General features: G+C 32.1%; 2 protein-coding genes across 2 annotated transcripts; both read right to left on the bottom strand.

Moving 5' to 3' along the window:
- Position 1: 1 nt before the first annotated feature.
- On the bottom strand, positions 2-6,132 carry LOC112697993 (mannan endo-1,4-beta-mannosidase 7-like). Its single transcript, XM_025751423.3, has 4 exons — positions 5,193-6,132; positions 4,433-4,627; positions 832-1,025; positions 2-612 (listed from the first exon to the last, which is right to left on the bottom strand). The coding sequence occupies exons 1-4, from the start codon at positions 5,520-5,522 to the stop codon at positions 249-251; spliced, it is 1,083 nt and encodes a 360-aa protein (XP_025607208.1). The 5' UTR covers positions 5,523-6,132; the 3' UTR covers positions 2-248.
- Positions 6,133-14,318: 8,186 nt separating this feature from the next.
- On the bottom strand, positions 14,319-14,783 carry LOC140173798 (secreted RxLR effector protein 78-like). Its single transcript, XM_072198388.1, has one exon. It carries the CDS (start codon positions 14,781-14,783, stop codon positions 14,319-14,321), a length of 465 nt encoding a protein of 154 aa, XP_072054489.1.
- Positions 14,784-15,058: the final 275 nt, after the last annotated feature.

Genomic DNA, 15,058 nt, shown 5'->3' with positions numbered 1-15,058 from the left:
ATAAACTGAAAACAAATCATTCTTTTTGGATTGATGCATATTTCAAAATAGATGAAATATATTACATTTACATGTTAAAATTTTTAAGAACTCAATAGTTTCTTAGCATATGCTAAAGGGCACCAAATTCATATTAATAACACACTTTCATTTAACTATGATTAGTATATTTATCCTTGATTTTTAACACAAGTTTGTTAAAAAACTATATATTATCATTTATAATTCTGTGATTTATATTCCCGCCATTAGTACTTTTTTCGAATCCGGTTCATCTTTTGAGATTCTTGGGCAATCAAACTAGCCGTTGAGGGGCTTTCGCTAATAACTACCTCATAACCGTCGCGAAAAGTATCCATTCCTTGGTCAAGGAGTTGCCAGAACAAGCAACCAACAGCTGCGCCGCCACCACTTGCCGACGAATAGATCTTGGAGTATACCGTGTTGTAAAATTGGTCCCTTGGTTTTGTGTTAGAACCAAAAGTTTTTGTTGAAATACCAAACTCAGCAAAGAGAACTGGCTTGTGAAGAGTGTTCTGTGCATCTTGTATATGTTCATTAAGCCAATGACTTAGGAATGAGATTTGATCTTCATAACTTGAACCTGATAGCCTGCTCATGAATAATTAAACCAAATCAAAATAAGACAAAAAAAAATGTTAGTGAGACAAAAAAAAAGCTAGAACTTGTGTTATTGCAACAATTAATGAATATTAAACAACAAGTTTTGACTTTTTTTGTTATCAAATATTTTTATTTTTTTTCTAATTTTTTCTGTTTTAAAGATTTTGCGGCAAAAAAAATAGAAGATGAAAATAGAAAATAAAATACCATTGGTCAGGGTAAGAGTGAACCGTTGCAAAATCAATTTCAGGGATTTGATTATTTGCTATGAAATCTGTTCCTGCTTGGAAGCTTGGGTTAGTCTCTTGCTTTGATTGCCCATAAAAACCTTCAAGACCAGCTTCAAGCAAGTGATTTCCATCTATGGATTTCACATAAGATGCCATCTCTTCAATCCAACCCTGTCAAAAGGTATACAACCTCAATTATTTTACCCTTATTCATCTCTAAAGTCAAAATTATTTGTATCTAATAAATCAGAGTTTTGGATACATAGCTAGTCTAAACTTAGGTTTAATATTATTACATAATTAGGTGAAGTTTTGATATTGAAAGGCGTCAAGATTAAATCGAACTACAATTACCAAAAAAAATTTTCAATTGTGTTTTATGTCTATAAAAAATATTCATTGAACTAACCACTCCATCAACCTAAGTTAGTATGTGGTCTAAAGACCATCATTTAAAACAACACCAACTAACTATATGCTTTTGTGAAAATTGAGGTTAAAGAGCTGACCCAAATAATAATAGCCGTGGGACATAGAGCTGCTATTTTGACTCTGTTTTGCATTATATATATTAACTGCAAACCTAACTTGGCTAAAAGTCTACAAAGATATTTAATTGTTTATATAATCACGCGTAACAAGGACAGCTTATTATAGAGAATATATATAATAAAGAAGTAGTTTTTAAAGAGCAAGAATGGGATTTTTTTTTTAAAATAAAAAGGCCAGCGGAAATGAAAAATGTAATTTAGATATACATGTCCAAAACCTACACAAACTCCGAATAAAACATTCTCAACATTTTGGGCCAGGAAAATGGAATTACAAAATTTTCACAAACAAAAATGAAAATGGTTAATTATTACCTGAACTGTCTTTCCACTTGATGTTTGCCGATGACATCATGTTGTTTGCTGAAGCTTCTCAGGGACAAATTCGTAACATCAAGAAATGTCTTGAAATTTTTTGTGAGGCCTCGGGTCAAGTGATCAATGCCCAGAAAACACAAATCTTCTTCTCAAAAAAGGTGAATAATGAGTGTAGAGAAATGATTGTTAAAGAGGCAGGCTATAAAGAAACAAAAGAGATTGGAAGGTATTTGGGATCTTATATTGTGGAGGGACGGGATAGCAAGAGAAATTATGGGCACATTCTAGACAAGGTGAAGAATAAACTCAAGGGATGGAAGCAGAAAAGCTTGTCCATAGCGGGAAGGGTAGTGCTAGCTCAATCTTCTATTGGCCCGATTGCCAATTTTGCGATGCAACACAGCAAATTGCCAAAAGGCATTTGCAGCAAAGTGGAGAAAGCTCAACGTAATTTTGTTTGGGGTTCGGACGAAAATCACCGCAGGGTGCATCTCATTAGTTGGGAAACCCTCTGTCTCCCGAAGGATGCTGGAGGCTTGGGGTTCAAAAGGCTGGAAGTGATGAATCAAGCCTTCTTGTTTAAAATTTGTTGGAATTTGAACGAAGATCCTGACACTTTGTGGGCGAGGGTGTTATGGTATAAGTATTGTAATGGGGACACTAATAGACCTCATAACCCTACAGTGGGATGCTCCAACCTTTGGAGAGCTTTGCAGCAAGTATGGCCAACCTTTGAGGAGAATATTGTTCACAGAATTGGCAACGGGGAAAATACCAAATTTTGGAAGGATAAATGGCTTAACATGGATGGGTGCCTTGCGGACCATATTAGGCCTAACGTGCAAATTGAAGATATGGATGCAAGTGCCCAGAATTATGTGAACTCAGAGGGAGAATGGAACTTGGAGGTGCTCAACTCTGTAATTGAGACAGAGTGCATTCCCTTAATTAAAGCCATCCCTGCCCCTAGACCCTCAGATCCTCCTGATAGCAGAGCATGGAAGAATTCCTCAGATGGAAGATTCTCAGTTAGAGAAGCTTATAAAGCTATTATCCAACCTCCTATTGGTACCAGCAATGTGTGGAAGAAGATTTGGAAATGGCACGGCCCTCAAAGAATAAAAATATTCATGTGGCAAGCCATACATGGTAGATTGATCACTAACTACAGAAGGAGTAAATGGTATGGGACTTCCCCCCTCTGCCATTATTGCACAAATCAAGTTGAAGACACTATGCATGTTTTGAGAGATTGCGAGGGGGCAAAGGTTATCTGGAAAAAGCTGGTTAGAAGCGAGTTAGCGTTGGAGTTCTTTTCCATTCCAACGTCTGATTGGTTCCATGAGTGTTTGAACAAGGATTGGGGTTGCTCGATTCAAGCGGAATGGATTAGTATCTATATGGTTGCTTGTTGGAGGATTTGGAATTGGAGAAATATGGAAATATTCCAAAGATCCTTCAAGAGACCAGTGGTAGCGTACAATCTTATTCAGGATTATGTTAACACCATTCAAAAAGCCTTTGAGAAGTATCTCGTTGGGACCAATACTCACAGGAGAATGACTATCAGTATCAAGTGGCAACCCCCACAAAGTAATTGGATTAAAATTAACACAGATGGGGCAGTAAAAGATAATCCAAGGAGGGCGGGATGCGGTGGTATTCTAAGAAATAGTGAAGGAAGATGGATCATGGGTTTTTCCAGAAATCTGGGTGTCTGTTCCGCACACCTTGCTGAGCTTTGGGGGGTATACACCGGCCTGGAAATAGCCTGGACGATGGGGTTCAGAAGAATTTGGCTTGATTGTGACTCAAGTGCAGTAGTAAACAGTGTCAAAAACCCTTCCTTGAAGAGGAATTCTGGGTCGGTCCTCTACTACAGGATCAGCGAGCTCCTTGACAGGGGTTGGCAAGTTAGGATTGAGCACGTTTATCGCGAAGCAAACGGTTGTGCAGATTTTCTCGCCAATCTTGGAGCGGCACAAGAACAAAGCCTCATGGTATGGAATTCCCCTCCTCCAGGGAGCGATCTTTGGATACTTAGTGATATTACTGGCACCTCTTGGCCCAGAATGATTAATTTAGTGTAGTTCCTTTTGTTGTTTGGGCTTCTGGCCCCTTACCTTAACCAAAAAAAAAAAAAAAGTACACTCTGTAAAAAATAAAATTCAAAATAGTATGCCAATTATATGAGGATTTATATCACAGTACCTACCACCATTAAAAAATGTTACCAATTATTTTTTACAAGTTATGAAACATTAATCAAATAAACATTTAAGGTTAGAGCAACTTCAACCAAAATAATATTTTTTTAAGAAAAAATAAAATTTCTTCTACCTTTTGGCCAGCTAGAGCAAATTTTGAAAGCAGGATCTTTGGGATAGCAAAATGTCCTTTAAATGGAGAAGAGCTTACAAAGACAAATTAGTCTATAATAAAATAAATAAACAAATTAATTGTTTATCTTTTAAAATTTTAAGATAATTTAATTCTTTAACTATGCTATTCTTTAGAAAATAAAATTAAAGATCACTTTGCCACTTTTTTAAAAATGTCAGAAACTAGTATTCTAAAAAATAAGAACCAATTTATTAATTTCTTTTGTTAAACTAATGTATCTTAAAAAAAAAAAATTGTTAATGACATGTTTGGATAAAGAAAAAAAAAAGTATACACAAAAAAGTTGAAAAAGCAAAGCTTTATTACCTTAATGTGGTTTTTATAGTATCCCTTGACAACAGGGTTTGTGTAGAAATCATCTTCAGAATTTATGGATTGGCCCTGACTCCTTCCCCATTCAACATATTGTTTCTTCCCTCCCATGTCCTCATAATTATTTACCAAACTCAACACAAGCTTCATCCCATATTTTTTCGCTTCTGATATTACAAAATCCAACCCCTTTCCATCCAAAACAAAAATTAAACCACACACATCATTTCCCATATCAAACTCTAATAAATGAATGCACAAAAAAAAAGACCATAAAGAATACTTCATATCAATTTAATGATCAATCAGATTAGGTGATGGTGAATTCTATGATATTTATAATTTGGTGTCTAACTTTTGTCTAACTTACTTTTTATGACAATTTTGGAATATTTAATAATTATTTACTTTTATACTTTTAAAATTTGATATTGATTTTTAACTATTTTTAGTAAGTTAGGCAAACACTTTTAGATACCATAACAATCATCTTAGGTGAAATCTTAAAAATAATAATAATTTAAGAAAACTACTTTTATATGCTCAGTCTGCAAAAATAAGTAAACTTTGATATTCAAATTAGATAATAGCAGTTTTTATTGGATTTATTAGTGGCAGTTGCAACGGCTGCTAAATAGTTCCGCAGCTGACGAGGTCATAAGAAGTGCTGCTAAACGAGTTAGCGGCGGTTTTTGAAACCGTTACTAAAGAAAAAGAAAACAAAAAAGGGAGTATCAAGATATTGAGGACTAACTTGGAACATGTCTTCATTGTAGGATCCAGGAGAGTATTGAAGAGGTTTATAGCCACCATCACTGAAAGCCCAAGTTCTTGCAATGTTAAGTCCAAGGCTTGAAGCATCTTGAAATGCTGAAGACACTTTGTTTCTTTGAGAAGGTTCAGATGCTTCAAACATTAGCCAATATGCATTGAAACCATTTGCATAATAAGGGTTTCCATTCAACACAAGCTGAATCCCTCTTGCTTTCACAAAACCATCATTATTGTTATCTGCTTCTACTATGAGTATCATCATGATGCACACAATAATTGAAAATGGCATAAAGAACAACCTGTGCTTCATTATTTTGCTTTCAAATGTTTCTCCTTATGATCTTTGATTTCTCTCTCTTTTCTGCAATGTAAAATTGTTAACTTCAAAATATGCAATCTCTAAGTACTTTATATGTATAGTACGTGTATTTGTGTTGATTTGAAGGGAAAAAATGTATGAAGGAAAAAAAAAGCCAAAAGCTAAATATAGAGTTATACCATAGGTTAATTAATTATATAATAATTCGGATTTTCAATTCATTAGCTTATTTACTAAAGCAAATGTCATAAATTTAAATTCTGTCTTATGTATGCAATAATCTTTTGGTCAAAATAACAAATTTTTAAATGAAATTCCGATCCGCAAAGAATAAATCTTTGACTTATCGGATTAAAAAATATTGCGAAAAACAAAAAAAAGTTATATATGAACTAATAAATTAACATAAATCTTTTACCACTAAATTAATTCCATGGCATAAGCCAAATGTATTTAGTAATTATAATTAGATGTTTGTACAAAGTTTATTATATTAATATTGCATATAAATTAATTGAGATATTATCTTTACATATTAACATAATAATACTTTTTCTTTTCTTTTCTCTTTTTCAAAATGCCAAAATAAGCTAGAAGTGGTATTGGTAATGCAATTGGAGTTGGCTCAAAAGGGTAGAAAGATGTCCAACTCTGAAATAGGGTGGGGCCATGGGGTTAATGGATGGAAATTGATTTGTATAGAAGAATCAGAAACTCACGAGTCACGGTCACACAGTATTTCATTAGGGGCCAAAATCTATCACCTTTTTAGGTGTGATGAATAACCAGAACCAAGGAAAAAGTTATGGTTAAAATAATCAGAAATAATTTGGACAGAAAAATAATGATAGAAATGTTTTTAATTTAACCTAAATATTAGATTTTTTACTAGATACTATGTATTTTGGAGCGACTAGAAAAATAGAAAATACAATAATACTTTTTTGTTTAATAAAAAACTTTAAAAATGAATTATATTTTAAAAAATTATGTGTCCTTTATAAAGGGTTGAACCCTTGAACTTGATGAAACATATATTAAGATAATTCAACGGTGCAAATTTTAATATAGAGAATAGAATTTTATTATAATTTAAATGTATTAAATAATTAATTAAATTCAACTCGGTTTATCTCCCTTATTGAAAATTTTCCTCACTGATGAGACCAAATGCAGACACAACAAGTAAAATCAAAATAAAAAAGCAATCAAAGAACAAGCAAGCAAAATAATGCTAATGGTCAACATTAAATCAATGATGTAAACCACACGACATTAATATATATCTTCACCTACCTTACGATTTAGTTCATTTCCGATGCTGCTTATTGTATAAGAATTTGATTACTAGTGCTTTTGCACAATTAAGATCAGGTCATAACTCATAACAATTACATGCATAGCATTTGTATACATTACTCCTCTTGTTTGATGAATTCAACATATTCTTACCATAATGTTCCATCATCACCAATAACCAAAAAGAAGAAAACGATTGAAATGCACACGAAACCTTACTTTAACAGATGTAATTAAAACAACTCGATATTATTAGAGTTTAATTTTAAAACATTAAAAATGTACAATATTTTTTACAGTCGTTTAATTATATATTTTTTTGAATAATAATTTATATAATCTATATAAAAAACAATTATTTTTATTAATATATTGTTATGTAATTATATATATATATAATTGTTTTACAATAATATGACAGTATGTTAAAATTAAATTTTCAAAGCAAACGATAATGATATAAGATTAGTTAAGTCTTTTACTTTCGCCAATGAATCAATGAATAATAATGAATAAATTGCATATATTTTATATATGTCCGTAGTTTATATAAATTAAAGCATAGGTGAGAAGATTATGTATTTATTTGGGCTATTAAATTAATAAAAAATATATTTTTTTCATAAAAAAAATTTAGTGTGTTTGAAAAATTTTTAATAATAATAATAAAAGTACTAGAAAAATAAAAAATATTTTTTTTAAAAGTTACAATTTATATTCTTTTTAAAGATTTAAAAAAAAATTCATATAATAAATAAACAAAAAATATTTTTATCTTATTTTACTCAAATATAATTAATAGATAAAAAAATTTTACATTAAATATTTAAACATAAAATCACTTTTATTTTTATAAAAAAAATTTTAAAAAATTATTGAAATTTTTTTTTTCAAAAAATAACGTACAAACAACCCCGAATAAAACTTTTTAAATATAAAATTCTGATATTATATTATAATGTTACTATTTTTAAAAATTTAAGTTAATAAAAAGAAACAACATAACTATTTATATCTATAGAATAAGAGTCTATTTTGAGTTTATTTATTTTTTACATAGACATTTTTATTTTTTATTTTTTTATGTTATTTTTTTAGATTTATCAAAGATTGAATTCTAAATATTTTAGATATAATACTCTAATATCATATTATAATATTATTTTTCCTAAAAAATTAAGCTGATTAAAGTAACACAAGTGTTTATATTTCTAATAGTGCTATTAAAAAATTAAAAGCAAATAAATAAATCACCTAATGACTTAACCAAAAGGCCTAACATAAATGATACTTATTACTTGGCCGAGTTTTTTTTTTTCTAGTTAAATGTTTCAATTTTCTAGCATTGTAAAATTTAGATGTGCTAAAATTAGAGCTATCTAGATGTAGAAGATTGCGATTATGCAGGAAAAAATATTTGAATTTATTGTTGTTGAAACTAACTCAATTCAAACTTTAATTTTTAATTCGTTGGTGGCAACTTTTTCTTAAATAAAGAGCTAAATAAAATTCGGAGTCATTTATATAAAGAAATTTAAAACGTTTTTTTAATATTTTTTAATAATTAAAATTTAACATATATAATTGATTAAATTGTATTATTTTTGTTAAAATTAGATTAAACAAATTGATTTGACTAAAAAATTGATGAACTAAATCTTGAACCGATCTAAATTAATATTTTACACTACCCTTATTATAGAAAATGACAAAATACTCTTATTATATATATTAGTTTTAAAAACTCTAAATCCTAACTCTTCTCTTCTCTTCTCTTCTCTTCTCTTCTCTTCTCTTAATACCATCGTGGGGTTAAGATTTAGGATTTTTAAATATATATAAGTATTTTAGTCATTTTCTATAATAGAGTATTGTAATTATTTTTTATAAAGAAAATATTAATTTAGACCGATTTAAAATTTGATTCATTGATTTTTTGGCTAAATCGGTTCGTCCAATCTAATTATGATAGAAATAATACGGTTTAATCGATTACATATATAAAATTTTAATTGTAAAAAATATCTTTAAAAAAATATTTTAAACATTTTTATTTGAATAGCTTCCAATAAAATTATCTATGAAATTTTGATTTTATCTCATTCTTTTTTCTCTATCAGCAATTGTCTCCACAAACAAATACGATTGCAAACAAAAGCAAAAGTCCTTTATCTTGATGCTACGTGTATATTAAAATTAGTTATTAAAGTCACTTATATTATTAGTATAAAATATATGTTAGAATACAAATACATATTAAAAATAAATTAAATCACACATATATTTATACACAAATACATTAATAAATAATTTTTTGTATACAAATAATATTTTTTATTTTTCAGTGATCAATAATGCCTCTGAGGAAGTATTTATTATAACCAATTAGCTTAATTTTTTGTTTCAGTTTTTTCTGTTGTATTTATTATATTGAAAAAAAAAGAAAGAAAACACTTAAAGATATTTGCACGCCAAATAACGTGGTAAGAAAGAAATGATAATAGGGCTTTTCTTTAACACACGCATGCCAACAAGGTTTTACATGACTCTCGTGTAACAAGTTCAAGTTGACATATACTTTCAGTTGAGAAAAGCAATGGGAGCCTTCATTATGATTCTTCTTCATCATTTTTTTTTTCAAAAGAAAAATTAACAATATGGATCATTGGTTCTTCGATGAGTGCTTCTTTCGTCATTACATCTTTGTTTTAATTTGTTAAAGAATAAAATTGCGAAAGAATGAAAAACAAAAAAATAAAGAATTTTTATTATTGTGTGTTTGAAAAAGATTATTGTTGTATTTTATGAGAGAATAATACTATCTATTTATATTAATCACTAAACTAATTTTAAATTTTAAAATAAGTTAAATCAATCAAAATCTCTAAATAATTCTATTAAAAAAAATAAGTATAATTAACTTAAAAAAAGATAAATATAACAAATCTTTTTTTTTAAAAAATAACATAACAAATAAAAATAACATAAGAATTTAATGGTTAACATTGGTGAAATATTTTAAGACATTTAAACCCCAAATACATTTTTTATAAAATCTAACTAGTCCGCCTCAGCAGAAGGTGTTGCTACACGTATCTATGCTGCTTGTCGCCGCCGCCGCTTGATTCTTGGTGCGCACTCGAGTTTTCTGATTCTGTTGGTATTTTCAACTGCCGCTGCGCTGACGAGATGCTTAAGATTCCTCGCTGCCACCCTTGAGCTTTATTTGCAACGCTTGTATGGTATTCTCTTCAAATGAAAAGCTTCGCTATCTCCATCATTCATATGCTTCAGGTGTTTGATGTCTTTGAAGAACAGATATGCTGCTGTTAGAGTGATTAAACCCACAAGATTCGACACTGAAATCACGTGTCCTTCCTTCACCGTGCGCTAATTTTCTCTAACAATGTTCACTGCACATCTCGCTCATTTCCGGTGATTGCTGGCCATGCCCTCAATCGCCAACAGACCATTCCACTAAATGACTTCTATATCCCTTGTGGTAACAAACTAAGATTTACTGTAGTTAGCAAAAGGGTTAAGTATTTAAATCGTCCCTAAGGTCTGGGCTGAAAATCAAAATCGTCTCCGACCTTTTTTTTGTTATTAAAATCATCCTCAATATTACAATACATTATAAAATCGTTCTTTTACACTTTAATTTTATTTTTTTACCATATTACCATTCATTATTAATAAAAATAATTAAAAATAATATTAAAAAATTAAAACAAACTCCCCACCCTTCAACCCTCACCCCTCCCCCATCCCGTAACTCCCTCACCCCACTCTCGACTCCCGTAACTCCCTCACCCCTCTTTCCCTTCCTTTTCTCACTCTTCTCCAATCTCCTTCCTCTTATCACTCTTCCTCAATCTCCTTCCACCTCCTCCCTCTCCTTTTTCTCTCCACCATCACCACTGCCACCATAGCTATTCATTACTCATAACAAAACAAATTAACAGCAACATTCACAAAACAAAATAAATCAACAAAAAAAATCAGAGGCAGAAGAAGCATAACAATTTCAATAATCACAGCAATTGCAATAAACAATAATTTCAATAATCATCAATTACAATTTTAATTTTCAGTTTTGAAGAGAGGAGCATCAGGAAAGGGATGGGGGGTTACGGGAGCATTTTCACATCCAATCTTGCAGCATCAACCTAGTTAACTATCGATATCGTAATCGGAATCGTAGACTGCAGCAAAAATCAGCGCGATTACGAATTGAAGAAGAAAAGTTGAGATTGTTAAGGGCGAAAGTAAACCCTAACGAATTGAAAGGGAGCTGAGAGCTAACCTGAGGATAGTGGGAGAGAGAGGGCCAGAGAGAGAGAAAGAAATTGTATGTGTGAATCCAAGCATCTTGTGGCGGCACTGATGATGATTCTGTTGGAGCAGTGGTTCCAGCAACGGCAGTGCTGCCACTCGAGGATGGTGATTCTCTGTCCATTCACCGCACCGAATAGTAACTGACGGGAGTGGGGTGAGGGAGTTATGGGAGGGTGAGGGGGTGAGGGAGTTACGGAAGTGGGGTGAGGGGTGAGGGGTGAGGGATGAGGGGGTGGAGGGTGAGGGATGAGGGAGTGGGCTAAGGGGGTTACGGGAGGGTGAGTGAGGGAGTGGGGTGAGGGGAGTTACGGGAGGGGGGAGGGGTAAGGGTTGAGTGGTTGAGGGGGTGGTGGGGGGAGGGGTTTGTTTTAATTTTTTAATATTATTTTTAATTATTTTTATTAATAATGAAGGATAATATGGTAAAAAGAATAAAATTGAAGTGGAAAAGGATGATTTTTTTGAAATAAGAAGCTCAACACAGTAAGGTGGAGCATTTAGAAAAGATGATTTTATAACGTTATGTAATGTTGAGGATGATTTTAATAACAAAAAAAGGTCGGGAACGATTTTAATTTTTACCCCAGACTTTAGGGACGATTTCAGTACTTAACCCTTAGCAAAATAATACAAGGCTTAAGGACAATATATCACATTTTAGCTGTCAATTCCTCATTCGTTGGTCAACCTTTAACCACCAATAGCCACCGAAACCATAGCCACCAGAGACGCCACCTACTTAAAAATGAAAAATTCAAATAGTTATTGTCTTTAATTATTTATGGGGAATCTATGGTGATGGGAAAGAGAATAAGGTGAGACTAGCAATAATAATAATTTTTGTAAGTTTGACTTGTTAATGATAAGTAAAGCTAATTGAATTTACTATTACTAATTTAAGTAGTTGAAACTTTAATTCAACAATTAATATTTTTTATGGTATTTTTTAGTTATATAAGATAAGTTTTGAACTTTTAATACTTACTTAAATGAATGAGTGAATTAACTATTAAACTAATTTAAATTAGTTTTTAATTTAGTATAAGAAATTATTGAAATTTTTAATTTCAGTTGGGGTCAATGCAAAATTAGGATAAGTATAAAATATTTTTTAAAAAAATTTATGCCATGCCAAGCAAAGAAATTAAAAACACTATTCCAAATCTTTATATTTCACCAAATAGTGAAAAAAAGATACAAAAACTTTTTTTTTTTGGTATTTTGAGCCTAAGAAAATTAAAAACCAAGGATAAAATAGGGCAATAATATCCTTCTAGCATCATCATCTATAATGTTCCTTAGCCCTGTTGGCATAGTGTCTATGAAATAAAATCTAAGGCATACTTGTAAACTTTCCTTCGCAAGCCAGTCAGCGCTTTTGTTTTCTTCTCTATGTGTATGACAGAGTTTTACATTTAACTGGCTGATGCTTCTTATGATTGTTTCTGGATGATTGTCCCTTTCTTCTCTTTTGCTAAGAATTTGGAATGCAATTTTTGAATCAGTTTCTAGAATATTTTTTGAATCCCAAATCCCAAGCTAGTTTCAATCCATGGAGAATTTTTCAAGCTTCTGCCGTGAATGTTGTTCCTTTGCCAATATTCGTCAAGAACCCCGCTACCCATCTTCCACGGCTGTCCCGAATCAAGCCTCCACACCCTACTATACGGTGCTCCTGTGAGACTGCTCCATCACTATCGATTTTTAGCCATCCATCCTCCGGAGGTTGCCACGCAATATGTATTTTCTTTTTCTTCCTTGCTCCTTTAAAGATATTGACTTTTTCAAAAGCATTATTGATCCTCTGCAAATATTCTTTAATCCATAAATGTGCATTACTTGGTCTTCTAAAAGGGAATTAAAGATCTCCTTATTCCTCCATTTCCATAGCCACCAGCAAGACACAACAAATTGGGACAGCCATGGTTGTGCATTAGCACCGATTTCCACTGTGAGATTCCAGCGGATCCATGTCTCGAAGGGAGCTCTATAGAAAGTAGTTATGTAAGAGGGTTTCACTAACTACCGTCAAATTCTTGAGGCTTCTGTGCAGTCTCTTAATGTGTGGAGTAGTGTTTCTAGATTATTGGGGCATCGGTGGCAGTTTGGATTTGCACCAAAGATCATTTGTCTCCTTTCTGAGGTCATCAATTTGTTTTGATTTGCTAACCACATAAAATATTTTATACACTGGGGTCCTTCCATTTTCATATAAGATTCTAGATTTGGTCTTGATTTTCATTTGCTTGAGAGAGTGTTTTATAAGCACTGGCTACTGTGAAGTTTCTATCTTGGGAGGGACTCCACATGATCTTGTCCTCACCTAGGCTCTCTTTTGGAGGATGGCATGCAGTAATCTTTAATATTTTATCTTCTGGAATGAGCTCCCTTAGGAATTTCAAGTTCCATTCTCCATTTTCTAACACTACATCAGCCACTTTCATATTGAGAAGGGAAGCGTTTATTTCCTGTACATCCTCAATAAAAGCACATTCATGATACAACAACTTATCTCTCCATAGAGAAGTTGACTTACCATTTCCAATAGAAAAACTCAGGTTCTCTTTCATGTCTTCTTTGATTTTTATCAAATCTCTCCAAAACTTTGAATCTGATGTCCTATTTTTCATGTTCAGGATTGAATATTTTCCCCTTCCATATTTATTGAAAAGGACTTTTGCCTACAGTGTCTCTCTTTCGTGCATTAACCTCCATACTTGTTTCATAAAAAAGGCATCATTCATGATATGAAGATTTCTCATGCCTAGGCCCCCATTTGTTTTTGTTTTACAGAGAGTGTCCCATTTCACAATATGCAATTTTTGTGTGTTTGAATTTTCTCCCCAAATAAATTTTCTCTGGCATTTTTCTACTTCATTGCAAATTCCAATAGAAATTTTTGTATGTAACATATCAAAATTGAGCATTGGACTGATTACAGTTTTTGCAAGAGTGATGCACCCTGCTAAGGATAGGCAATTGGCCTTTCATCCTTTTAATTTGCTCTTTGTTCTTTCAATAATGCTTTTAAAGTCTTCCTTCTTCTTTCGGTTGTTTGTCAAGTAAGTACCTAAGTATCTTCTTAGGTATGGCACTTCATGGAAGCCGCATATCTCCTTTATGCCTACTCTTTTGCAGTTGGGGACGTTTTTAGATAATAGAATGGATGTCTTTTTCTGCATTGATTTTGAACCCCGATGCAGCTCCAAATTTGTCTAGAGTTTCAAGCGCAACTTTCATTTGATTTTCCGTTGCTTCCGCAAATAGCAAGAGATCATCAACAAAGAGAACATGTGATATTTGAGGTCCTCTTTGTCCCGCTTTCATTGGTATCCACTTTTCCTTTATAACGGTCTTTTCTATGAGTTGCGAGAGCTTGTCCATGGCGATGACGAAAAGGTAAGGGGACAGAGGATCCCCTTGCCTTAGTCCTCTATTTGGCTTGAACATATCAAGTTTTTCGTTGTTCCATAAGATCTTGAAGGAAACTGATGACACACACTGCATGATGATGGAAATAGTTTTTTCCGACATTCCATACTCCAAGCAGCATTTTTCCAAGAAATGCCAGTTTAAACGATCATAAGCTTTTTCAAAATCAATTTTAATAGCCATAAATGACTTTTCCCCTTCATTTTTTCATGGTATGAACCATTTATTTTGCAATTATGATGTTGTCATGGATTAGCCGACTTGGAATGAAACTTGACTAATTCGGAGCAATTCTTTCATTCAAAGTGGGCTTTATCCTTTTGACCAGAATTTCGCTCAAACACTTATATATCACATCGCATAGGGCTATGGGTCAAAATTGAGAGACAAATTCAGGCTGGTTGATCTTAGGTATAAGTGTTAGAAGAATTTGGTTTACCTGTTGTATTGAGGGGGTC

Source organism: Arachis hypogaea, chromosome 6 (assembly GCF_003086295.3).
Source record: "Arachis hypogaea cultivar Tifrunner chromosome 6, arahy.Tifrunner.gnm2.J5K5, whole genome shotgun sequence".
Classification (NCBI taxonomy): Eukaryota; Viridiplantae; Streptophyta; class Magnoliopsida; order Fabales; family Fabaceae; genus Arachis; species Arachis hypogaea.
Note: the sequence above shows the minus strand (reverse complement) of the source record. Positions and strands in the feature narration are given on the sequence as shown.

Excerpts from the sequence above, each read along its gene's own strand:
- LOC140173798 (XM_072198388.1), bottom strand. The coding sequence starts at position 14,783 with ATGGCTATTAAAATTGATTTTGAAAAAGCTTATGATCGTTTAAACTGG.
- LOC112697993 (XM_025751423.3), bottom strand. The coding sequence starts at position 5,522 with ATGAAGCACAGGTTGTTCTTTATGCCATTTTCAATTATTGTGTGCATC. Across the intron at positions 4,628-5,192 it reads ACAATGAAGACATGTTCCAA|GGGTTGGATTTTGTAATATC; the intron begins GTTAGTCCTCAA and ends TTGGATGGAAAG. Across the intron at positions 613-831 it reads CACTCTTACCCTGACCAATG|GCTATCAGGTTCAAGTTATG; the intron begins GTATTTTATTTT and ends ATTCATGAGCAG.